We start from the raw sequence: 26,449 nt of genomic DNA on the forward strand, positions 1-26,449 counted from the left end.
GCAACCGGAAGCAGTTGCGTCATAATCACGTGGCAGTCATGAGACTTTAGGTTCTGGAACTTTTTCTCTGCCAGGTTTATTATTCCCTTTATATTCAACGAGAAGCCAGACGGTACCTTAATACTGAGCAGGCATTCAAAGAAGATTTCCTTCTCTTCTTTGGTAAGAGCGTAGCTTGCATGACCCTGATGTATGCCGTCTTTTCCGTGCATACGTTGCTGGTCCTCCCGTGCCTCAGGTGTATCTTTTGTCTTCCCATACACGCCCAAGAAGCCAAGCAGGGTCACACAAAGATTCTTCGTCACGTGCATCACATCGATTGCGGAGCGGACCTCTAGGTGTTTCCAATAGGGCAGGTCCCAAAATATAGATTTCTTCTTCCACATGGGTGCGTGTCCGTCAGCGTCATTCGGAACAGGTTGTCCACCAGGACCATTTCCAAAGACCACCTTCAAATCCTTGACCATATCATGTACATCAGCACCAGTACGGTGGCCAGGCTTCGTCCGGTGATCCGCCTCACCTTTGAAATGCTTGCCTTTCTTTCTTACGGGATGCCTGCTCGGAAGAAATCGACGATGTCCCAGGTACACATTCTTCTTACAATTAGCCAAATATATACTGCCGGTATCGTCCAAACAGTGCGTGCATGCGCGGTATCCCTTGTTTGTCTGTCTTGAAAGGTTACTGAGAGCAGGCCAATCATTGATGGTCACGAATAGCAACGCCTTTAGGTCAAATTCTTCCCCCATGTGCTCATCCCACGCACGTACACCTGTTCCATTCCACAGTTGTAAGAGTTCTTCAACTAATGGCCTTAGGTACACATCAATGTCGTTGCCGGGTTGCTTAGGGCCTTGGATGAGCACTGGCATCATAATGAACTTCCGCTTCATGCACAACCAAGGAGGAAGGTTATACAAACATAGAGTCACAGGCCAGGTGCTATGGTTGCTGCTCTGCTCCCCAAAAGGATTAATGCCATCTGCACTTAGACCAAACCATACGCTCCTTGCGTCATCTGCAAACTCCTTCCCGTACTTTCTTTCGATTTTTCTCCACTACGACCCGTCAGCGGGTACTCTCAACTTTCCGTCTTTCTTACGGCACTAGTAGAAAAAGGGTCAAACGTGAAGCACATTAGTGCCGGTTTGAATTAGAGCCGGCACTAATGTGTACATTAGTGCCGGTTCGTGGCGGCGATCAATAGTACCGGTTCGTGGCGAACCTTTAGTACCGGTTCATGCCACGAACCGATACTAAAGAGGCTGTGTCAGCCTGCGGTCAGGCTATGGCCCCACCATCACCATTTAGTGCCGGTTCGTACCACGAACCGGTACTAATGAGGTTAGGCAAGCTGTTTTTAGTCCCACCTCGCCAAGAAAGAGGCAGTATGAGCGGTTTATAAGCCGTGAGTGCACAGACAATGACGAAGAGTTGCAATGCTCACCTACATGTGTTAATTAGCTTCAAGCCATTCGGAATAGTGTAGACTGCACTGCAGCATAGATTGCACTGAGCTATGTGCAGTGCAGTCTACACTATTCCGAATGGCTTGAAGCAAATTAACCAGCATTGCACCTCTTTTTTATTTTTAATAACTTATTTAAACTCCGGACTTCTTTTGTGTTCAGTATGCAGCATTTAAAGCGACGTCATCAATTTCCAACATGTTCTGACATCATTTGTTGTTTTTCGGTCATTTACCTAATTGTTTAGAGAGCTAAATGACCGTGAAATTGAAAATCACTACAAAATGAATCCTGAAAATTTTGAAACTTAGCATGGTATCATCATATCACCCGCATAGCATGCGTGAAAGAGTAGAGAGGGTCACGGCAAAAACTGGACGCACTTCGTGTACAAACTGGACAAACTCTTTCCGAGTATCAGGGTTTCGGACTATACAAAAATAAATAATGCAGAAAATAAAAAAACTATACAAAAAAATTACTCAAAAAAATAGAAGAAAAAATAAATAATGCAGAAAAGAAAAAACTATATAAAAAACTACTCAAAAATAAATAGAAGAAAAAACTATATAAAAAATTTATTGGCGCACTGCCCTGTGGGTCTGCCAGACCTAGGGTGTGCAAATGCAGGCCCAGAAGGGCTAGCAGACTCACAGGGCAGCGCGCCCTAATTAATTAGGCCCAGAAGCCTGCTATATAAAGGAGTTCGAAGAGGTAGCCGCGGCTGGGTTTATAAACCAGTGCGGCTGCCCTTCGCCGGGCGAGGTGGGACTAAACTTTGGGGTGGCAGCGCAAGGCCTTTAGTACCGGTTGGTGGCTCCAACCGATACTAAAGGCCCCCCCTTTAGTACCGGTTGGTGGCTCCAACCGGTACTAAAGGCCTTCGCTTCCCGCCGCTTGGCCTGGCGAAAATAGGCCTTTAGTACCGGTTGGAGCCATGAACCGGTACTAAAGGCCCATCCTATATATATATATAGCACTTACGAAAATTTCAGTTTCATCTCCCCACTTCGGGTCCAACCTCCGCCGCGCGCGCCGCTCGATCCCGTCGTCGCCGCCCGTACCGTCGTCCGTCGTCATCGTCGTTGTCCCCGCCGCCGCTCGTCGTCGTCGTCGTCTTGCGCTGCCGCCCCGAACGCCGCCGCCGTCCGTCGTCATCGCCGCGGCCGTACGTCTCTCTCTCGCTCCCGCACACACATACACACACATACATACACACATACACACACACACCGGCGCCCCCGCCCCGTACGCCGGCGCCCCCGCTCGTACGTACGGGGCGGTGGCGTACGGGGCCGCACACACACACACACATATACCACACACACACACGCATACACACACACACACACACATACGTACACACATATACGTATATATACACACACATGCATACACACACACATACACACACACACACAATGTTTTTACTTATTTTCTGTTTTTAGAAAAGTTAATTAGATGATCGAATGCTAGATTAATGTCGAATGTTAGATGAATTAGCTAGCTAGATAGAAAAATTGTCGAACTAGAGATTAGAACTAGTTGAATAATTAATATAACTAGTTTATTTTTAGTAAGAAAATTTAGGTATATGAGATTAGAACTAGTTGAATAATTAATATAACTAGTTTATTTTTAGTAAGAAAATTTAGGTATATGAGATTTGATGATCTAATTAAAATATTATTTGTTAATGAGTTTTTCTGTTTATTTAATTTTTTATATATTTTGAGTTTATATAAATGTTAGATTAATGTCGAATGTTAGATGAATTAGATAGGAAGTTAAATATATAGTAATGTCAATTGAATATATAGTTAGATATATTAATGTCAAATGTTAGATGAATATATATTTGGCTAGATATAGGTGTTTAATGTTTCACCTATATGAACATAGGAAATGTCATCTGACGACGAAAAAGATTTTTATTATGTGCGAACACTGTGAAGACCAGCGCGGCCTGTGCGACCAAAATTTCCTTGTTGATGGTAGGCGCTTCAGCATCAAGCTGGATGAGACATTCGAAGTTGATACAGTAAGTCACTTTGTCAATTATTATTTGAATGCAAAACTTATGCTTCATTTGCTTCAACTTATAATTTTAAATTTTCACTATTCTACTAGCGCATCCCCTGCCATGCAAGAATTTTTGTCTTGGATAAGATAGGTTTTAGTGCTATAGATGGTATGGAGGTAAAGAGAGTTTACTTGAAGACGGAGCATGGGTATACTTTCAACGTCAAATTATATAATGGAGACACATACACCCATTTTGAATGCAAAACTTGGCAAGCACTATGCAAGGCTTATGCATTTGAGCCTGATATGGTTATCACCTTTGATATTCGTCCGGAAGATGATGTTGAAGGTAATATAGACATCTGGATCGATGTGCAAACGCCTCCAGTTCTACCATTTGGTGAGTTTTTCTCAACAATATATGCATGCATATGTTTATGTCTTTCATACAGTTTATTCAAAAATAGTTGACAACTAATTTGTATTGTCATCTTATTTCGGTTCAAGCAAACATGTCCGGCGCTTGGTAGACAGGACCTACTACTGCCCCGGGGCTCAACTAAACTGCGAGGAGATAAGTCATTATGTTTCATGGCTTCAGGATCTTAATACTGTCAAGACAAATTTTTTTCCTAAACTTAGAAATGTTACTACTCAAAACGTGCGACCAATGGTGATCGTATTGAACTACGGTCACATCTATAATCAAAAGATGGTAAGATTTTAAATATTTGTCCTTAATTAGTGCATCTTTTGCATACATTATTTTTGAAGCTAAACTTTCATTGCTTAGTATATTAATTACTATACGATGTTGTTCAACAGGGACTTCCGATGACAGTTGTGCCTCAGTGGATCGAGACAAAAGGTCGCATGTCAATGGTTAGCTTACGACCAAGATTTCCTACATTGCACATGAGTGCATTCAGGATTTCTGAAAGCGAAGAATGCTTAATAGTGAAAGATTGGAGCAAAATTGTTAACGATCGCAGAGAAGTACTAGGGGGCAGTAAGGAGAAGCGCAACCAAAGATTAGGAGACAGATTCATCTGCATGCTCCAGTATGATGAATCAGGAGAGCTATACATGTTCTATGCTATTCTACCTGAAAGGGAGCAGCAGGATCAGTAGCTACTAGTTCATGCTCTTAATTAGTACTTGTCTCATGTCCGTGTCCTGAACTTCGATGTTGGTGATGATTATGTTGAACTTGATGATATCTTTGCTTTTGTTACAAAGTGAATGTTTCCTCTTTAAGCTAGCCAGTGTTGATGATGATTAGATAGCTAGCGGTAATGACTATGATGATTAAATAGTGGTAATTAGATGACTATGATGATTTTTAGCTAGCTAGAGTTTATTTATTTATTAATATGCGATGATGATGATGATGATGACGACTACAACTCATTATAACGTAAAACAATCCTAAATTAAATTGATAACACAAATTTAATTGAAAAATACAAAATAAAACAAAAACCCACAACCATTTAGTACCGGTTGGTGTTACCAACAGGAAAGGGCTCCGGGCCCCCGGAGCTGGCTCGTGCCACGTGGTTCCCCTTTAGCACCGGTTCGTGCTGAACCGGTACTAAAGGGGGGCCCTTTAGTGCCGAAACTTTAGTGTCGGTTCCTGAACCGGCACTAAAGGGCCTTACAAACTGGTGCTATTGCCCGGTTCTGCACTAGTGCGGTCTTCTCTGTGCCATCGCATCGCCTTGGCATGCTCTTGTTTTGGAACAAACGTTTCAACCGTGGTATTATAGGAGCATACCACATCACCTTGGCAGGAATCTTCTTCCTGGGGCGCCGGCCCTCGACATCACCAAGGTCATCACGGCTGATCTTATAGCGCAATGCACCACATATCGGGCAAGCGTTCAAATCCTCTTACTCACCGCGGTAGAGGATGCAATCATTAGGGCATGCATGTATCTTCTGCACCTCTAACCCTAGAGGGCAGACAGCCTTCTTTGCTTCGTACGTACTCTCGGGCAATTCGTTGTCCTTTGGAAGCATATCCTTTATCATTACCAGCAACTTTCCAAATCCCTTGTCAGATACACCATTCTCTGCCTTCCATTGCAGCAATTCCAGTGTGCTGCCCAGCTTTTTCTTGTCACCTACGCAATTCGGGTACAACAATTTTTTGTGATCCTCTAACATGCGCTGCAACTTTTTCTTCTCCAAATCACTTGCGCAGTTTCTCTTTGCATCGGCAATGGCCCGACCTAGATCATCAACGGCCTCATCTGATGCCTCTTCTTCAGCTTCTTCCCGCATTGCCAGCTCAGCTTCTTCCCGCATTACCAGCTCAGCTTCTTCCCCCATTGTTGTATCATCGTATTCAGGGAACCCATGGCCAGGATAGCTGTCGTCGTGCTCTTCCTCTTCATTGTCTTCCATCATAACCCCTCTTTCTCCGTGCTTGGTCCAAACATTATAATGGGGCATGAAACCGGACTTAAACAGGTGGACGTGAATGGTTCTTGACGTAGAGTAATTGTGACCATTCTTACATCGAGCACATGGACAAGGCATAAAACCATCCGCTCGCTTGTTTGCCTCAGCCGCAAGCAGAAAAGTATGCACGCCCTCAACGAACTGGGGAGAGCATCGGTCATCGTACATCCATTGCCGGCTCATCTTCATTACACAACACCGAATAGACCAAATTAATACAAGTTCATACATAAAGTTCATACAACACTTAAATGCAACAAACAAATAACTCTCTAGCTAAAGCATTTAAATGCAACAACAAATACGATCAAGATCGCAACTAAGGTAACAATGGATCCAACAGCATAATGATACCAAGCCTCACTATCGACGGCATATTTTCTAATCTTTCTAATCTTCAAGCGCATTTTCTCCATCTTGATCTTGTGATCATCGACGACATCGGCAACATGCAACTCCAATTCCATCTTCTCCCCCTCAATTCTTTTCAACTTTTCTTTCAAGTACTTGTTTTCTCTTTCAACTAAATTTAACCTCTCGGCAATAGGGTAGGTTGGAATTTCCGGTTCACATACCTCCTAGAAAAAATTTCTATGTCAACTTGATGGGCATAATTTGTCATAAACACGAAATGCAACTAGTTTTAAAAGAGAATATACATACCACATCCGAATCATAACAAGGACTAGGGCCGACGGGGACGGATATCAAAACCATGGCACTATATGTATAACAAACAACGTACGGGTATGATAATTATACGAGTAACTATATATCCAAATCACACAAACATCAATTTTTATATAAAATTTCATGAACAAGAGGCTCACCACAAGGTGGTGCCGGCGACGGGACGGTGCGGGCGATCGACGGTGGCTACGATGGAGATTTAGAAGGCACTAAGTAAACCACACCTACATATGCAAACTAAGTGTTATTTTTGACCTCAAATTGCATATAAATCAAATACTAGCACATATATATATATATATCCTCCCAAATTACTAAACTCACAAATTAATCACTATATAAAGCATTGCAAGAGCTAATCTAGCAATGAGAGATGAAAGGACAAAGTTGCTAACCTTTGTGATCATTTGAATGGATGGGGCCTTCAAATCTTGACAAATTTTGGGCAAAATGTGTGATGAGCTCCAGAGGAAGAGGGGAAGAACAGAGAGGAGAGGGGAAAGGGGAAGAACAGAGCGAGCTCGGGTGGATGAAGGGTTTATGTAGGACGACCTTTAGTACCAGTTGGTGCCAAGAACCGGTACTAAAGGGGCTGGAGGGGCCCCATTCTGACAACATCCTGCCACCACTCTCATTAGTACCGGTTCGTGGCACGAACCGGTGCTAAAGGTTCGCCACGAACCGGTACTAATGAAAGCGGCCCGGCTAGCCGTTGGAACCGGCACTAATGTATACATTAGTTGCCGGCTCAAATACAAACCGGCACTAATGTGCTTCACGTTTGACCCTTTTTCTACTAGTGACAGAACAACAATTTATTCTCTTACTTAAATGAATAACCGTATTACAATAAACATGATCAAATCATATTCATGCTCAATGTAAACACCAAATAACACTTATTTAGGTTCAACACTAATCCCGAATTTATAGGGAGTGTGCGATGATGATCATATCAATCTTGGAACCACTTCCAACACACATCGTCACTTCACCCTTAACTAGTCTCTGTTTATTCTGCAACTCCCATTTCGAGTTACTAATCTTAGCAACTGAATTAGTATCAAATACTGAGGGGTTGCTATAAACACTAGTAAAGTACACATCAATAACATGTATATCAAATATACTTACGGTCACCTTGCCATCCTTCTTATCTGCCAATCACTTGGGGTAGTTCCGCTTCCAGTGACCAGTCCCTTTGCAGTAGAAGCACTCAATCTCCGGCTTAGGTCCAGACTTGGGCTTCTTCACTTGAGCAGCAACTTGCTTGCTGTTCTTTTTGAAGTTCCCCTTCTTCCCTCTGCCCTTTTCTTGAAACTAGTGGTCTTGTCTTCCATCAACACTTGATGTTTTTCTTGATTTCTACCTTCATCGATTTCATCATCATGAAAATCTCGGGAGTCGTTTTCGTCATCCCTTGCATACTATAGTTCATCACGAAGTTCTACTAACTTGGTCATGGTGACTAGAGAATTCTGTCAATCACTATCTTATCTGGAAGATTAACTCCCACTTGATTCAAGCGATTGTAGTACCCAGACAATCTGAGCACATGCTCTCTTTTAGCTATAGACTTGTTGGAGACTTCATATCTCTCAACTCGGGTATTTGCTTGAAATATTAACTTCAACTCCTGGAACATCTCATATGGTCCATGACGTTCAAAACATCTTTGAAGTCCCGATTCTAAGCCGTTAAGCATGGTGCACTAAACTATCAAGTAGTCATCATATTGAGCTAGCCAAACGTTCATAACGTCTGCATCTGCTCCTGCAATAGGTCTGTCACCTCGCGGTGCATCAAGGACATAATTTTTCTGTGCAGCAATGAGGATAAACCTCATATCACGGATCCAATCCGCATCATTGCTACTAACATCTTTCAACATAGTTTTTCTCTAGGAACATATCAAAATAAACACAGAGAAGCAACAACGCGAGCTATTGATCTACAACATGATTTGCAAAATACTACCAGGACTAAGTTCATGATAAATTCAAGTTCAATTAATCATATTACTTAAGAACTCCCACTTAGATAGACATCCCTCTAATCCTCTAAGTGATCACGTGATCCAAATCAACTAAACCATGTCTGATCATCACGTGAGATGGAGTAGTTTCATTGGTGAACATCACTATGTTGATCATATCTACTATATGATTCACGCTCGTCCTTTCGGTCTCCGTGTTCCGAGGCCATATCTGTATATGCTTGGCTCGTCAAGTATAATCTGAGTATTCCGCGTGTGCAACTGTTTTGCACCCGTTGTATTTGAGCGTAGAGCCTATCACACCCGATCATCACGTGGTGTCTCAGCACGAAGAACTTTCGCAACGATGCATACTCAGGGAGAACACTTCTTGATAATTTAGTGAGAGATCATCTTATAATGCTACCGTCAATCAAAGCAAGATCAGATGCATAAAAGATAAACATCACATGCAATCAATATAAGTGATATGATATGGCCATCATCATCTTGTGCCTGTGATCTCCATCTCCGAAGCACCGTCATGATCACCATCGTCACCGGCGCGACACCTTGATCTCCATCATAGCATCGTTGTCGTCTCTCCACTTTTATGCTTCCACAACTATCGCTACCGCTTAGTGATAAAGTAAAGCATTACAGCGCGATTTCATTGCATACAATAAAGCGACAACCATATGGCTCCTGCCAGTTGCCGATAATCTTGGTTACAAAATATGATCATCTCATATAATAAAATTCAGCATCATGTCTTGACCATATCACATCACAACATGCCCTGCAAAAACAAGTTAGACGTCCTCTACTTTGTTGTTGCAAGTTTTACGTGGCTGCTACGGGCTTAAGCAAGAACCAATCTTACCTACGCATCAAAACCACAACGATAGTTTGTCAAGTTGGTGCTGTTTTAACCTTCGCAAGGACCGGGCGTAGCCACACTCGGTTCAACTAAAGTTGGAGAAACTGTCACCCGCAAGCCACCTATGTGCAAAGCACGTCGGGAGAACCGGTCTCGCATAAGCGTACTCGTAATGTCAGTCCGGGCCACTTCGTCCAACAATACCGCCGAACCAAAGTATGACATGCTGGTAAGCAGTATGACGAGCCAAGCATATACAGATATGATCAAACCATAAAACCTAGGCTCGGATGCCACTGTTCGGGAACGTAGTAATTTCAAAAAAAATTCCTACGCACACGCAAGATCATGATGATGCATAGCAATGAGGGAAGAGTGTGATCTACGTACCCTTGTAGACCGACAACGGAAGCGTTAGCACAACGCGGTTGATGTAGTCGTACGTCTTCACGGCCCGACCGATCAAGCACCGAAACTACGACACCTCCGAGTTTTAGCACACATTCAGCTCGATGACGATCCCCGGACTCCGATCCAGCAAAGTGTCGGGGAAGAGTTCCGTCAGCATGACGGCGTGGTGACGATCTTGATGTACTACTGTCGCAGGGCTTCGCCTAAGCACCGTTACAATATTATCGAGGATTATGGTGGAAGGGGGCACCGCACACGGCTAAGAATATGATCACGTGGATCAACTTGTGTGTCTATGGGGTGCCCCCTGCCCCCATATATAAAGGAGCAAGGGGGAGGAGGCCGGCCCTAGGAGGGGCGCGCCAGGGAGTAGGATTCCTACTCCTAGTTGGAGTAGGTTTCCTCCTTTCCTAGTCCAACTAGGAGAAGGGGGGAAAGGGGGGAAGAGGGGAAGGAAGGGAGAGAGGGGCCGCGCCCCAAACCCATTGTCCAATTCGGACTGGGCTTGGGAGGGGCGCGCACCACCTCCTGGTCCTTTCCACTAAGGCCCATTAAGGCCCATTGCTTCTTCCTCGTATTCCCGTAACTCCCCGGTACCTCCGAAAATACCCGAATCACTCGGAACATTTCCGATGTCCGAATATAGTCGTCCAATATATCGATTTTCACGTCTCGACCATTTCGAGACTCCTCGTCATGTCCCCGATCTCATCCGGGACTCCGAACTCCTTTGGTACATCAAAACTCATAAACTCATAATATAACTATCATTGAAACCTTAAGCGTGCGGACCCTACGGGTTCGAGAACAATGTAGACATGACCGAGACACGTCTCCAGTCAATAACCAATAGCAGAACCTGGATGCTCATATTGGCTCCCACATATTCTACGAAGATCTTTATTGGTCAGACCGCATAACAACATACGTTGTTCCCTTTGTCATCGGTATGTTACTTGCCCGAGATTCGATCGTCGGTATCCAATACCTAGTTCAATCTTGTTACCGGCAAGTCTCTTTACTCGTTCCGTAATACATCATCCCGCAACTAACTCATTAGTTGCAATGCTTGCAAGGCTTAAGTGATGTGCATTACCGAGAGGGCCCAGAGATACCTCTCCGACGATCGGAGTGACAAATCCTAATCTCGAAATACGTCAACCCAACATGTACCTTTGGAGACACCTGTAGAGCACCTTTATAATCACCCAGTTACGTTGTGACGTTTGGTAGCACACAAAGTGTTCCTCCGGCACACGGGAGTTACATAATCTCATAGTCATAGGAACATGTATAAGTCATGTAGAAAGCAATAGCAACATACTAAATGATCGGGTGCTAAGCTAATGGAATGGGTCATGTCAATCAGATCATTCATCTAATGATGTGATCCCGTTAATCAAATAACAACTCTTTGTCCATGGTTGGGAAACATAACCATCTTTGATTAACGAGCTAGTCAAGTAGAGGCATACTAGTGACACTCTGTTTGTCTATGTATTCACACATGTATTATGTTTCCGGTTAATAAAATTCTAGCATGAATAATAAACATTTATCATGAAATAAGGAAATAAATAATAACTTTATTATTGCCTCCAGGGCATATTTCCTTCACGGACGACACTGAAGTGTTGTCCCAACAGGGTCCAATCCGGGAGGAGATGGTCCTAGAGGCGCCGCAAGGCGACCACCCGGACCCCAGGAGTAAAGGGGACGAAACCCCACAGGGCTCCAAGTCCGGCCCTAGGCCGGACACCGCTCCGGAACCTTCAAAGGTTCCAGAGTCCGGCGAGGAACCTCCTTCCAAGAGGAGCAAGCCCACCGCGGCGGCAACCTCCGTCCAACCGGAGGCGCCGGACAATATGTTGGAGGCGCTCCAAGGCGCCTCCATCGACGAGGGGCACCTCACTATTATGAGTGCGGTGATCCAGAAGGTTCAGTCCGCCAAGAGCGGACTGACTGAAGCTTGTACAAGCCTTTTAACAGGCTTTGAGGTAAGTAAAGAATGTGTAAATAACATTACCGCATAGACAATAGCCCCTGATGCTCTGTTTGGCGTTCGGAAAGAAAAGCCGAATAGAGGATCAAAATAAAAAATCGCGGGAGTCTAAAAAGAGTCAATATGCGTGTGCAGGCTTCCCTGCTGGCGTCCGCCGCACTGACTGCGGAAGTGGACGTGCTAAAGCAGAACCTCGAGCGGTCCGAGCAAGAGCTCGGACGTGCCAAGAAGCAGCTCGAGGATAATGAAGGTAAGAAATACCTTATTTAAACAAAATATATGTATATGTAAAAAGGTGCAATTGCAAAAAATGACAGGATTACCGTGGCTATTGTAGGGGCCACGTCTGAGGTGGCGACCCTGAAGCAAGCGTTGCTCGAGGCCGAGAAGAGATCGGCCGCGGAGCGCACTGAGCGAGAAAAGTATGAGGCCCAGGTTGGCAAGGTGCGGCAAGAGCTCCAAGCTCTCATGGAAAACATGAGAGTTTGGAGCGTGACTCAAGGGCGCGAGCGTCCGAGCTCGCGGCGGCTACTGAAAGTGCCAAGTCTGCCAAGGCCGAATCCCAGAAGACCCTCCAGGAGTTGGATGAGGTGAAAAAGATAGCGGCGGGTAAGGCATTCTTTATGCAAAGTAAACACATAAGCGTGAGTTACTTGTTACTTACCCGAATCCGGAGTTCTCCAGTCGCGTTCGCAGATCTTCCCCGGAGTGTATTTGATGCCGCCGCATTCTATCGAGCCGATGAGGGCAGCTCGACGGAGAAGGTGTTCTGGTCTCAGTACGCTGAGGCCGGACATCCCGTGCCCCTGAGCGACTAGTTGAAGCAGCTGGTCGAGCTCCACAAGGCGGCCGAGAAGGCCATGAAGGGCCTCATAGTTCGGCTGTGGCCTGGAGAGGATCAGCCTGGGAGCTATTTCGGGCTGGTGCGGCGGCTGGTGGAGGCCTGTCCGAGGCTCGAAGTCATCAAGCGCTCCGTCTGTATTGAAGGTGCCCGTAGGGCCCTTGCCCGTGAGAAGGTGCACTGGGGCAAGCTGGATGCTGAGAAGCTTGTGAAGGACGGGCCACCGCCGGGGAAAGAGCATCGCAAGCCCGAAAATTATTATAAGGATGTTCTGAAGGGTGCCCGCCTTGTGGCGGAGGAATGTTCTATGGATGTAATTTTTGAGTAAAACTCGCTCGTTTTATCCTGTGCGCTGAAAACTTGTTCATATGCGCTTAAGCAATGCTGTTAGAATTTAAAAAATTACCTTCTGTGCGGCTGTTTATCAATTCTGAGAGATGGCGAGTCGTCGGCTTCTGCCCCCGTGCCGCTAGTGCTGGGGTGTTCGGGGATAAATCTGAGGGATCTTTTTCCCATGTTTGGGTCCTTTGAGGGAAGCGCTCAGCCCAACGAACAAGGCAATCGGACTATAATGCGTGAACACTCTCACTTAGCCATAGAATTCTATAATTTTAAATTTCCGCGAAGCACCTGGTATTCGGAAGACCGAGTTCGGGGCGCTATCCACGCCTTGGCCGGACAGATTCGGCTCCTCACCCTAAGCGGCATAAGTCTTTAAGGACTCGAAAAGACCTCTCGAACAGCGACCAGCTCTCGCCTCATCATGACGATCAGTTTTAGCTTTCTCCACTGAGGTGCTCGACCCAGCTCAACCGGGGCACAATCGCAGTGGTTCTCCTAGTGCTACCTTAGCCGATATAACGGAACGTAAGGCACCAAAACATAGGAGCCGGGCAAACCCAACTATTGACCCAAGACATGATTCGGAGCCGATGCATATAATGCTATAAGTTCGGGGTGCCGCACTTGTTAAAGTGTTCGGACTTCTCACACCATGTTGAGGGGTACGAAAGCCCCTGGCGTATTTTGGCCGTACCAAAGTGTACGGGTGCAACATGTCGTTAAGGAACATATATAAATATATATAAAAAAAGGTAATGCAAAAATAGACAAAAGCTATGCATTGTTTATTAAAAAGAGCTGCGATCAAAGCAGAACGATACAAATAATGCGATAAGCAAAAGGTTGGACTATGTAACATGTCCGCTCCAGGGGCAAGCTGCGGAATAATGTGCGAAACAGGTATACTGCTCGTGATAGAGACCATCTGGGAGTTCCGTAATGCGGCATGGCTTGGCTGCTTCCCTGGTTCTTGCATCGTTTGTGCGGCAACTGAACTGCCGAACAGGCCTTCCGAAGAGTGGAGTCCTGAAAGTAAGAGAAAATTTAAAAAATCGGCAGCCCCTGGTGCGGTTTAAGACGTGTTTCGGGCATGCCGTGGTGGTGCCCCTCCCCCTGTGCCCATGGTATCTCTAGAGCGTAGTTATGTACGCGAAGTACTGGCGTCGCCTTTTTGCGAGGGTTAGGGTTGGGGCCGCATTGCTACGCCTGCTCGGATCGTGCCAGGCGGTCTTGTTGTAGGTTACTCCGGGCGCGCTTGACGGTGTCTGGTCGTTTAGTGGCCGGACTGGAGAACTGCCTAAAGAGGCCGCTTTGAACTTCCGCCGCAAGGGCCGTCGTGTGCTCCTCCGTTCGGAGGGAGCGTTTGGTGTTTCCATTGACCGTAATTACTCCTCGAGGGCCTGGCATCTTGAGCTTAAGGTATGCGTAATGCGGTACTGCATTGAACTTAACGAATGCGGTTTGCCCGAGCAGTGCGTGATAACCAGTGCGAAACGGGACTATGCCGAAGATTAACTCCTCGCTTCGGAAATTATCCAGAGATCCGAAGACCACTTTAAGTGTGACTGAGCCTGTACAGTTGGCCTCTACACCTAGTATTACGCCTTTAAAGGTCGTTTTGGTGGGCTTAATCCTCGAGGGATCTATGCCCATTTTCCGCACTGTATCCTGGTAAAGCAGGTTCAGGCTGCTGCCGCCGTCCATAAGGACTCTAGTGAGATGAAATCCGTCAATAATTGGGTCTAGAACCAATGCGGCGAAGCCGCCGTGATGGGTGCTAGTGGGGTGGTCCCTCCGATCAAAGGTGATCGGGCAGGAGGACCATGGGTTGAACTTTGGGGCGACTGGCACTACAACAAAATTGACATACTGTGACGAAAATCCTCATGACGATGGTGGACAATGTCACCGATTACTGCAAATCGGTGACGATAAACGTCACTTAATTGCCTCGGCCTCTGAGCACACCTGACTACCAATTTCTGTGACAGTTTGGTATTTTCATGACGGACTTGCCAATGTCACCAAACACTAATAATGTGTGATGAACAATTTTTTTTGTCGTGTAACGTCTAGCAGTGTGACCCGCCATAGCTAGTTCACGGGTTATTGAGATGTAGGAGCCATGCATCAGTTTGGGTAGTGGTACTCGCCATAATTTTTTCAAATGCTATTAAGGGTTGTAACTATTTTGCTCTATCTAATATAAGTAGGTAGTGGCCATGGAAATACTTATATTTATTGTTTTTTGTAAACTGAAAACCTTGTTTTGTTCTCTCATTTTCCTGAGATGGTTATTTTGTTTTTTCTACTATAATGGTAGTGCATCGGCGAAAAGTTTAATTGGACATTTGTGATCTGATGTTGTTTATCTCAAAATAAAATGGAAACTGTGCGGGCAATGGAAAAAAATTAACACAATTATCTTGTTATTATTTATAGAATAAATAGGTAGTGAGCTAATGTTGGTTTGCTCTATCTCAAAAGTTAAAATGGAAAGACGAGAGTAGATGGAAAATCATTTTTATCTTATCTACAAACAGGTAGTTGTTGGGCAAAAAACTTGAATGGGGTGCTTGCGAGGTGATGTTGTTTCGTTCTATCTAAAAAATTAAATGATTTATCTATATAGCGAACCATCCATCTCCGCAACAGATACAAACAATTTCTTTGTCGTCTAATCCCAATTGAAATGAAACCATCGGTTCCATCGTGGTCGGGATCAATACCGCAGGAACCCATGTGGGCGAGAAAAACATATTTAAGGCCATTGCGTACAAGCTTCGGCATACTTATTTACAATTATAAAAAAACTACATGGAAAATACCACATCGTAATGTTTATATAAGATTTACTTTTTATAATAATCATTTGTTGTTTATTTCGAATTACATGATATCAAAGTGGAAGCTAAATCCTGAAAATAAATCAGTTCTCCGCAAAAAGAACGCTTTTCCCTTCACCCAAATACTCTTTTCGCTCCATTTCTCTATTTTCCCCCTCATCCACCCTGTGTCCCCACTCGTCAAAGACCCAACCATAATTCTTCCTTCTATTTCACCCGCGAAGAGCCACCGCCCACGCCGCATATCTCTTATGCCCCGATTCAACTGGCTCTCTTCTCCCCAAGATTACAGCCCCGATTGGAACGACTGGTGGCGGCAGATCGGGGGAGGTCGCCCTACAGGCTGAGCTCGAATCCACGCAAACATCCCGCCCTGCGAGGATCCGGCTCTCTTCTCCCCCCAATTGCAGCGACCAGGGACGCCAGCTTGAAGGAGGCCGCCCCGCCGCCGAGCTTGGATCCACCGCATCAACCTGCCCAGCGAGCACCCTGCTGTCTTTTCCCCAACGCCTGGCGACGTCTCTCGGTGATTTCCTCATCCTGCCACCCCTTGGCGTTCAATGGTTAGGGTTCATGCGTACTACTACTCATCCCACCCTTCTCTGCAATTAGTTATTTGCCATAGCCTGCGATGGTAAAAAGCCTGAACCTCCTGCTAGATAACTTTACTTATATCCTATTGATTGGTCTGTGTGCAAAACTACACTAGTGAGAACATGGTTTTGCATTTGTTATAGCCTGCTATTGTAAAAAGGGCTGAACCTGAATATATGCTACTGCAGTATAGTTACTGTTACTGAAAAGTTCAGTTAGGCATGAGATGCGTGGCCTTAGCTGGGAGATTTCTTTTGCCGCCATGTGCTTGTATGGCTACTCTTGCATTCAGAACAAAATTATATGTTAACCATCTGATGGTTGTACCCTGCTGTGATTATAAAACTAGATGCTCTCGGTCGATGTATGGTGTCATAATCAGACGAACATAAACGCACGAACTAAAGTATGCAACATATAAAAGGAGAACTAATTACAAGCGGGAAGCAGTGCATCCTTGTATCCCTGTATCTAAATGTCGGAATAAACTAGCTTCCTGATGCAGCCACTTTATCTATGCTAAAATGCAAAACTGAATTTTATTTTTGTGGTTCTGATGCCCCATAAATAGTCCTTAAGTAGTGCTGTCAAAACTGAATAAAGACTGAGACAACACTTGATTTTGACTCGTTAAAGAGATGTTTAGCTCTGTATCAGTGTACTTTTCTCTCCAGTACTAGTTAAAAGAGAACTAAACCTAATATTTGCCATGCCTCTCCTAATTTAGCTACCCATGATGTTAAGCGTCTGAAGCCCACAAGCATTTTCAGTATGACCAGAACTTTGATAAAAGCGGATACATTGTAAGCTTCAGTATTCTACTATATTCTCACATACTAACCTGGGTAAAATCAAGCTGCTCCTACTTTGCAAACATACAACACCATCCATCGAGCCTTAAGTGTAAAAGAGTAGTAAACTTTCTGGTTTCTAAACTATGCCAGTAGCTACGGTAATAATATTTTTTCCTGTTTTTTGTTCTGAACATTTAGGTCTTGTTTTTCTTGGCTTGCTGGCTATTAATTGCTTTGCTTGTTAGATCCCAATGCGTGAGATCATCATTTATATACAATATTAGTGCATCATGTGCTTGCATCCTAACTTATCTACTTTGTTATATTCATGTAAGCTCCAGGAAGGGGCTTTGAGAGATGAAGAGGAAGCAACCCTTTCTATGTCCAAAGCAATGGTAATATATCGTGTGGACTGACATCTTAAATAATGTGTACATCAGTGTGGATTCACTGGCTTTAAGTATCACAAATAGTTGACTAAAGATTGATTCATGTTGTTCCTCCACTCTTTTAGACAATGCTATCTATGTTCACTGCCTGCCTTTTTGAACTAGTGTTGACATTGAATAAGTCACTATTGACCCACTGCATTCTTTTGCTTGACTTGTTTGACCCAGGTACCTAAAGGTTGTACCATGCCAAAAACGAAAACACAAAACTGAGAAGCTGTCGAGCATCACCAAAAGACTGGATCTAGGTCTTATGTTTCCACTTTCAGCAAAATTGTAAGAATTCCAAATACCTTACTTCTAGTCCTATGTCTATCGCATCTTGTCATTATATATGGAGCAGTAATGTTAGATTTTCATATATCTTGTAGAAAAAGGCAAGTACAATAATCAGAACCCAAGTCTTGAGTTTTTCAAAGAGACACATACGAACAGGAAGACTGACGGCATGAGCGAGCCGACACATCTACCCTATGTAAGATTTCTTCCTTTATTGTTTCTGACTTGAAATAGATTCTCATATTGATTCAGTGTATCCATCATATGAACTTTGCCTTACTTGAGCATCAATGGCTTCCTTTATACAATAGAATGCGACTGAAAAGAAAAGGGAAACACAATCAGAAGGTGAGTAACCAGTGTGCGACTCAATGATTGTGGCTGAAGTTCTAAAGGAAGAAAGCACCCATAGCACCTTCCTTTCCAGCATGAGTTATGCATCAAGATCCGAGAGATTTGGGAGCTTTACTTCATCAGCACATATTTGAGTTCTAGAATAAAGAATTGAACAAAAGGATGGTGAGGCGAGAGATGCGAGGGACAGGTACTTATCTTGTTTCTCGTTGTGTTCTGGTTCTTTCTTTTTTCTTGCTTTTCTGCACGTGCACAGAGCCCTCATGATAGTGAGAAAATGAAAACACAAATATTTGTGAATAAGACATTCGTTTTCAGTTCTTGTAACAAACTAAGGAGTGCTTTATGTATGGTTTGATCCAAATCCAATAATCTGAAGTAACATAAAAAATAATAAATGTTTGTAATGAGAAATACATGGTTTGTTGCATGGTTTTTGTTGCTGCAACACAAAGGCATGAGAATAAGGTTGTAATGTATGGTTTCTAATCCTGAAATCCAGTATAATTTCTTGATTTGTTTATGTGCTTGATTTTTAGCAGAACGATATAGGCTGGTTTAGTTTGATCTAAAAAACTGTTGTCCAAGCATAGTTGCTTCTTGCCTGGGTTGCTGACTTGATATCTTATTGGTGATGCTTGATGTTTCTCAAAATGATAAATGAAATTTATCTCTTGGTTGTGCATGTTTTTAACCATTATAAGTTATTTTTGGATTTACTGTTTCATTTGCCAATTCGAATGTTTGCCCTCACATTTAATAATGTACCTCTCTATTTTACATTCATATTTTGATAGATTGTAAGCTTCTTAGTGGTACTCTTGTACCTTGTTATCTTGTCTATTTTCATCTCATCGGGATGTAACGTTGTTGTGTTTTGCCGATTTATAAGCACCGATAGGAGTTAGTGGCGAGACTTGAAGCACAAGCAAAGAGCATTTGAAGAGACGCGGAGGAAGCAACACGAAGAATTCGAATATGTGAAGAAGATCCGGCAAGAGAAGAATGAAGCCTGGAAAAAGAATTAACAAGAGACGAATAACCTGATTGGTTTTCTCCTAAGTGCTCAAGCAACTTAGCAGTCCCAATCCACACCTAATGTGGCATGAAGGCCATCCTTTTGCGATGGAAAGATAGTTGTTGCATCATATATTACAATCATCAGGATAGCACATGTGGTCTTTACTTATCTAAATATTGCTTTTTAACTTGTCTATTGTTGTCTCAAACTCGTGAGCTAGTGTTACTTTTTACTATCATTTATGTTGAGAGGACGGTTGAGCTGAGATGAAGTATATAATATTGTAAATTTATGATGTGATTTGGATCTTAACTTATTTATATAATGTGATATGAATTAAATACTTATTGTGATGTACATTTGAAATATAGTGGACTTGATAATTTGTCTTGATTTAAATTCAAAATAAATTAAATATATGTGGCGTCATCTTCATTAATAATGAAAGTAATGATGCTAGCAATGGGATAGTCTACTCGGGAATTAGACGTGTCAAGAATTCAGTGACGTTGCTACATCACTGAATATCGTACAATATGGCATATTTTCTCGTAGCGTGTGACATTAGTTGGCTGTCATGGAAATAACAACTTGATGATGTTCTAGAGAACGTCACTGAAGGTCCCATCTTCAGTGACGTTATTTTGCACACGCCGTCACTAGGAGTAATCTGTGACGGGGATTCCGTGACGATCCTCATGACGCCCATAAAACGTCACTTAGGGGTAATTTGTGACGTTATTAGCTATTCGATGACATTTTTTGTCTCGTCACAGTAGGCCCGATCTCTTGTAGTGTGGCTCTATCGCGTATACGTCCCTTAACGCGCGCTTCCGCTCCCTCTTGGGATGTGGGTTGCGTATATCATGTTCACCATCCGCACTTGTAGGGGAAAACCCTTCTATCCCCTGTTGTTCGGCGGCCGAGACTCCTCGTCGTCATCGCTATGCAGCCCCTTGTCTTCGTTTTCGGCGTTTAGCTTGCCTGCCTGCTTGAACACCCAACAATCCCTGTTGGTGTGATTGGCCAGCTTTTCAGGGGTGCCATGTATTTGGCATAAGCGGTCGAGTATTCGGTCCAAACTGGACGGGCCCCTAGGATTCCTATTGAATGGCTTCTTCCGCTGACCGGATTTAGAGCCTCTAAATCCGGCATTAACTGCCGTATCCTCAGCATTGTCGCCGTTAATGCGGCGCTTCTGCTTGGTTCGACGCGACCTGCCACCACTGTCCCTGGTGTCCGAATTACCAGGGTTTTTGGTTATATTGTTGCTACGAGCAAGCCAGCTGTCTTCTCCCGCGCAAAAGCGGGTCATGAGTGTCGTGAGTGCTGCCATAGATTTCGGTTTTTCCTGTCCAAGGTGCCGGGCTAGCCACTCGTTGCGGATATTGTGCTTGAAGGCTACTAGGGCCTCAGCGTCCGGACAGTCGACTATTTTATTTTTCTTTGTTAAGAACCGTGTCCAGAATTGCCTGGCCGATTCATCTGGCTGCTGAATTACGTGGCTTAGGTCATCGGCGTCTGGGGGTCGCACATAAGTGCCCTGGGAATTGTTGAGGAATGCGGCTTCCAGGTCCTCCCAACAACTGATTGATCCTGTTGGCAAGCTGTTAAGCCAATGCCGAGCTGGTCCTTTAAGCTTGAGTGGGAGGTATTTGATGGCGTGGAAATCGTCGCCGAGGGCCATATGGATATGAAGGAGATAATTCTCAATCCATACCGCAGGATCTGTTGTGCCATCATATGATTCGATGTTTATGGGTTTGTAACCCTCGGGGATTTGATGATCCATTATTTCGTCTGTGAAGCAGAGTGGGTGTGCGGCGCCTCTGTACTGGGCTAAATCATGACGTAGCTCCAGTGAGCCTTGTCTACTGTGTTCGGCCCTGCCGAATTTGTGGCCGGCGTGACGGATGTCGTCTCGAGCCGTGGGGCGCCCACGCGATCCGTAGATCGATCTTGTTTGTTTAGCCTTGTCCTCCAACATATCTTGTAAGTCCGGCGCATAGTCCCGTGCCTTGGTACAGGGTGCGGTTTGAGTGGAGGGCCGAGAGGCCTCTCTGTCGCGGCCACGAGGTGGCCGGTCGGCCGCATCGAGTGCTTCCTCCTCTAATTGGGGTAGCAACCTGCGCTTTGGGTAGCTCTTGGAGGGGCATTCGAGTTTATGCTCTTCGGCCGCAAGGACTTCAGTCCATCTGTCAACTAGCAAATCTTGATCAGCTCTGAGCTGTTGCTGTTTTTTCTTGAGGCTTCTTGTCGTGGCCATAAGCCTGCGTTGAAAACGCTCTTGCTCAACGGGATCCTCTGGCACGATGAATTCGTCGTCGTCGAGGCTTGCCTCGTCTTCGGAGGGAGGCATATAATTATCGTCCTCGACCTCTCTGTCTGCCGCTCTCTTATGAGGGCTGGTTTCTCCATCCTCCTATGCTAAATCTTACTGGAGGGGGTTTTCTTCGGCGCTTTCCGGGGTGTTATTATCTCCCGTGCTGGAATCACCGTGTTTGTTTTGGCGGGATTTTGAGCGGCGCCGCTGACGTCGGCGCTTAGTTTGTTTCTTGGAGGGGTCATCCTCCGCTATTCCATCGCCATCTCCCTCTTTTGGGGTGTCCACCATGTATATGTCATACGACGAGGTGGCTTTCCAGGGCCTAGTAGGCGCTGGTTCTTCATTATCTCCTTCATCGGCGTCCATACCATCGATGTCTTCGTAGTCGAAGTCGAGCATGTCGGTTAAGTCATCGACAGTGGCTACAAAGTGGGTGGTGGGTGGGCTTTGAATTTCTTCATCGTCCGAATCCCAACCTCGCTGGCCGCAGTCCGGCCAGGGCTCTCCTGATAAAGAGAGAGACTTCAGTGACTTCAGAATATCACCAAAAGGCGAGTGCTGAAAGATGTCTGCCGCAGTGAACTCCATGATCGGCGCCCAATCGGATTCGATAGGCCGGGACGCGGAGGGTTCGGAGTCCGGAAAAGAGTCCGGCTCCTTGGAGTCACGAGTCTCGCGGAGTGTGGGGCTGGTGTTCGGCTCAATCGCCGTTGGGATCGCAGCCCCCAAGGTGGCGTCCAACCGCCCATCCTCGATCGGCGCAGTTGGCTCCGAATTAGGGACCGGAGCCGATGCGGGTGCGGCCTCCAAGGCACTGTTCGGCGGCAGAGCTAGATTATGCTCGTCGGGACAGTGCGGCGTGCTCGGTAGTGGCTCGAATCCGTCGAAGATCAAGTCCCCGCGGATGTCAGCCGTGTAGTTAAAACTTCCGAATCTGACCTAACGGCCAGGGGCATAGCTTTCGATCTGCTCCAGATGGCCAAGTGAATTGGCCCGCAGTGCAAAGCCGCCGAAGACGAAGATCTGTCCGGGGAGGAAGGTCTCACCCTGGACTGCATCGCTGTTGAAGATCGTAGGGGCCATCGGGCCTGACGGCGACGACACAGAGGAACTCTCAATGAAAGCACCAATGTCGGTGTCAAAACCGGTGGATCTCGGGTAGGGAGTCCCGAATTGTGCGTCTAGGCCGGATGGTAACAGGAGGCAGGGGACACGAAGTTTTACCCAGGTTCGGGCCCTCTTGATGGAGGTAAAATCCTACGTCCTGCTTGATTAATATTGATGGTATGGGTATTACAAGAGTTGATCTACCACGAGATCAGATAGGCTAAACCCTAGAAGCTAGCCTATGGTATGATTATTGATGTGTATATTGTCCTACGGACTAAAACCCTCCGGTTTATATAGACACCGGATAGGGTTAGGGTTACATAGAGTCGGTTACAATGGTAGGAGATCTGAATATCCGTATCGCCAAGCTTGCCTTCCATGCCAAGGAAAGTCCCTTCCAGACACGGGACGAAGTCTTCAATCTTGTATCTTCATAGTCCTAGAGTCCGGCTGAAGGTATAGTCCAGCCATCCGGACACCCCCTAATCCAGGACTCCCTCAGCTTGCTTGAAGGCATCAATGCTATATGAAAGGCACACCTTATCCTCTGGATTGATCCTCTCGTACCTAAAGCAAGAAATTGCATACCTGCAAGGAATTCCTCTCAACTGCCAACTCCCACATTCACACTTATCTTTGTGAATATCTACAGTATATTTTCCTGTCAGACCATGCACTAGAAAAATTCCTTTCCCAGTTGGTAGAGGTTCACAATTTTTGGCCATTTCGACTTGTTTGTCCAATTTCTTTCTTATCTTTGGACATATGATTCCACACATATCTTTGGCCTCATTATTCTTGGTATAATATCTTGTCATGAGTTGGTTGAAAATTTTCTGTAGCATGGATCTTATAGGAATTTCTCTTGCATCAATGATGTACCTTGAGTATGGAAAGTGAAGGGAGTTAAGCATCAAAAGGAAGTGCAATGAGTATCATGCAACAAAATGTGTTGAAAACACTTACTTGTTAAACACTTCACATGTATTGTTCAGTAGGAAGTTAGACTTGGGCAATGTAGTGAAGAAAGCTCTACACCATGAGCTAGGTTCAATTGCTTCTAAGTAGTTATATGCATCCTGGTTCAATACCTGCATGTCATCCATATGTTTTCTCCAATCAAGCTTATTGTAGGATCTTGCAATAGCCCACAACTTGTTCTTCAAGTTCTGCCCCTTGAATTTTTTGTTGAAATTCTGGTATAGGTGCTCACACAAAACCTATGTGCTGAGTGAGGGAAAAGCTCACCGACAGCATTGATCAACCCCTGCATCATCATGAAAAGTGCATCCAAGTGATCAACATGTATTACACTAAACATTATCATTTAGGAAGTATAATATCTTAGTCACATACGAGAGTTACCTTTTGTCGATCACTCATTATTGTCCATGCACTAGTATTATTTATGCCAAGGTATTCTTTCAGAGTGTTCAAGAACCATTTCCATGTGGGAGTATCCTCAACTTCAACAACTGCCATGGCAATAGGGAAGATGCAATCATTCGGATCAACACCTACTGCTGTGAGCAATTGACCACCATATTTAGTCTTTATATGACACCCATCTACGCAAATAAGAGGTCTGCACCCTGTCATGAATCCCCTTTTACATGCATCTAGTGACACGTATAAGCTATCAAAGATACCACCATCTTTTAGTCTCATGAACATGGAGCTTCCAGGATTTCTATGCCTAACCTCAGCCGCAAAGTCCCAGAGTTGCTCGTATTGCTTATCTGCATCTCCATTGATTCCATTGTATGCCATTCTTCTAGCTCTTGCCAGCTTGCTCCTAGAGGCGGGCATGTTGAAATCTTTCCGCACCAATCTTCCAAAATTTGATAGTGTCATCTTGTCATCTGCCCTAAAAGTTTCAATGTAATATGCAGCTAAGAATTTAGCAGTGAATTGTTTGATGTCCCACTCTTTACTGCATGTGTGAGTGCCCACATAAGTTTTAACGACAAAATTTTTAGTCCTACTATTAGGTGCTGCAAACAAATACCAAGGGCATCCGTCTACACAGTGAGCCCTCACTCTTTGCAAATCATTCTTTCCATATTTTATTTCAACTCTCTCTTGTATGATATAATTTTGAATTGCCCTCCTCAGCTCAACTACTGAAGAAAATGGCATCCCTAAAGTGAAGTTTGGAGCTTGCATTTCTTCTGGTCTGAAAGCTCTCAGTTTGACCCTCTTCTTTTTCTTCTTACTGTTATCTTCTGCATCTTCTTCTTTTGATTCTTCATCAACTACCTCTGGCTCATAATCAGAGTCCGAGGCTGGCAGATCAAGCTCATTCGTGTCATAATCACTATCAAAATTTTCCGCCTTCTTCTTTCCTTTCACATCCTCATAATTTTCATCAACCCACTCTGCGAAGAGATCATCATCATCCTTGTCGAATTCATTGTCCGAGTCAACCAAATTGTCGCCATAATTGCTATCACTGTCATCCGAGTCATCCTTATCTTTATCTCCACTACCTTTTGTATTGGGTGAGAAACAGTTTTGCAAATTGCCCTTGACTGCTTTGACCTTGCACCTTCGCCTACTATTTGGGCTGGCAGCATCATCACAAAAGATTGACACGTTTATCTCTGTTCGAGGGCTAAGAACCATGGGCAATGTTGGAGAGCCAATTACATAGATATCATCCAATAAATATTTTTGGTCCACATACAGTTGGAAATACTGAAATTTGGGAACAACGACACTCATCATCAGAGTATCAGCATCACTCTGAATTATGCGAAGCCCATCATGCAAATGTTTTCCAGGAAGTAACCAGTACAACTCCACCCTAGCTGGATCATGCCCAAGCTGCCCCACAAAATGATATATCCACAATGGAGACCAGGTTTCTACCTCACAACCATCAAAGTGATCAACCCGGCCATCGAAATATGCCTTGTTCATTCCAGAACCGCAAAACAGACCAGCGTGATTAATCTCTACAGAGAATCGCTCTTCCATCGGTCCTGTCAGTGAAAAATATTGAAATTTGTCACATAATTAACAGGGAATGATCTTGCACAAATACATATATCATGTATTTCCAAATTAACAAGTGTCCAGTATCAATATCGGTGTCATACCAACCATACATTCGGAGTTTTTGTTCAAACTCTGAAGCAAAAGACACTTAATAGCCGGCCGCCTGTACAACCATAGCAGTACAATCCAAACTCTGTACAAACCATAGCAGTACAATCCAACCACGTAACCACTTGATAGCATAGATCGGACCAAAGGTCAAATATTCCAGAGATTGGGAAAGGATATATGCAAAGATTTAGAGGATTAGGGCTAGGGTCGTACCGTACACTGGTGGGGGATCGCCGGGGGCACGCCGCTGTGGGGCCATCCGCGCGAAGCACCCGCTCCGCCGGCTGCCTGCTTCCGACGACCTCCGCCGGCCGCCTGCTTCTGGCGATGTCCGCCGGCTGCCGCTGCGCCCCAGTCGTCTGTGACTTGTGTGTGTGCTAGAGAAGCAGAGAAAAACACGGTGGGGGCACAATATGAGGGTAAGAAATTCGGGGGGGGGGGGGGGGGAATGTATCCAGTGA

General features: G+C 44.8%; 1 protein-coding gene and 1 long non-coding RNA gene across 6 annotated transcripts; one reads left to right on the plus strand and one right to left on the minus strand.

Annotated features, from left to right (window-relative positions):
- Positions 1-16,192: 16,192 nt before the first annotated feature.
- LOC125553178 (uncharacterized) lies at positions 16,193-19,784 on the plus strand. Of its 5 annotated transcripts, XR_007303957.2 has the most exons (6): positions 16,193-16,476; positions 17,674-17,733; positions 17,956-18,063; positions 18,159-18,262; positions 18,378-18,610; positions 19,322-19,784. It is a non-coding gene; the product is annotated as an uncharacterized LOC125553178 (long non-coding RNA). The 5 variants fall into 5 exon arrangements; XR_015601800.1 differs by having other exon boundaries at positions 16,193-16,513; positions 18,378-19,784; XR_015601801.1 differs by having other exon boundaries at positions 16,193-16,513; positions 17,680-17,733; positions 18,378-19,784.
- A 3,575-nt stretch (positions 19,785-23,359) lies between these two features.
- Positions 23,360-26,247, minus strand: LOC125554986 (uncharacterized). The gene is made up of 4 exons (XM_087521100.1): positions 26,202-26,247; positions 24,491-25,861; positions 24,319-24,400; positions 23,360-23,444 (listed from the first exon to the last, which is right to left on the minus strand). Exons 1-4 carry the CDS (start codon positions 26,245-26,247, stop codon positions 23,360-23,362), a joined length of 1,584 nt encoding a protein of 527 aa, XP_087377226.1.
- Positions 26,248-26,449: the final 202 nt, after the last annotated feature.

The sequence above is a fragment of the Triticum urartu genome, chromosome 4A (genome assembly GCF_056163025.1).
Source record: "Triticum urartu cultivar PI428250 chromosome 4A, HENAU_Tu73, whole genome shotgun sequence".
Lineage (NCBI taxonomy): Eukaryota > Viridiplantae > Streptophyta > Magnoliopsida > Poales > Poaceae > Triticum > Triticum urartu.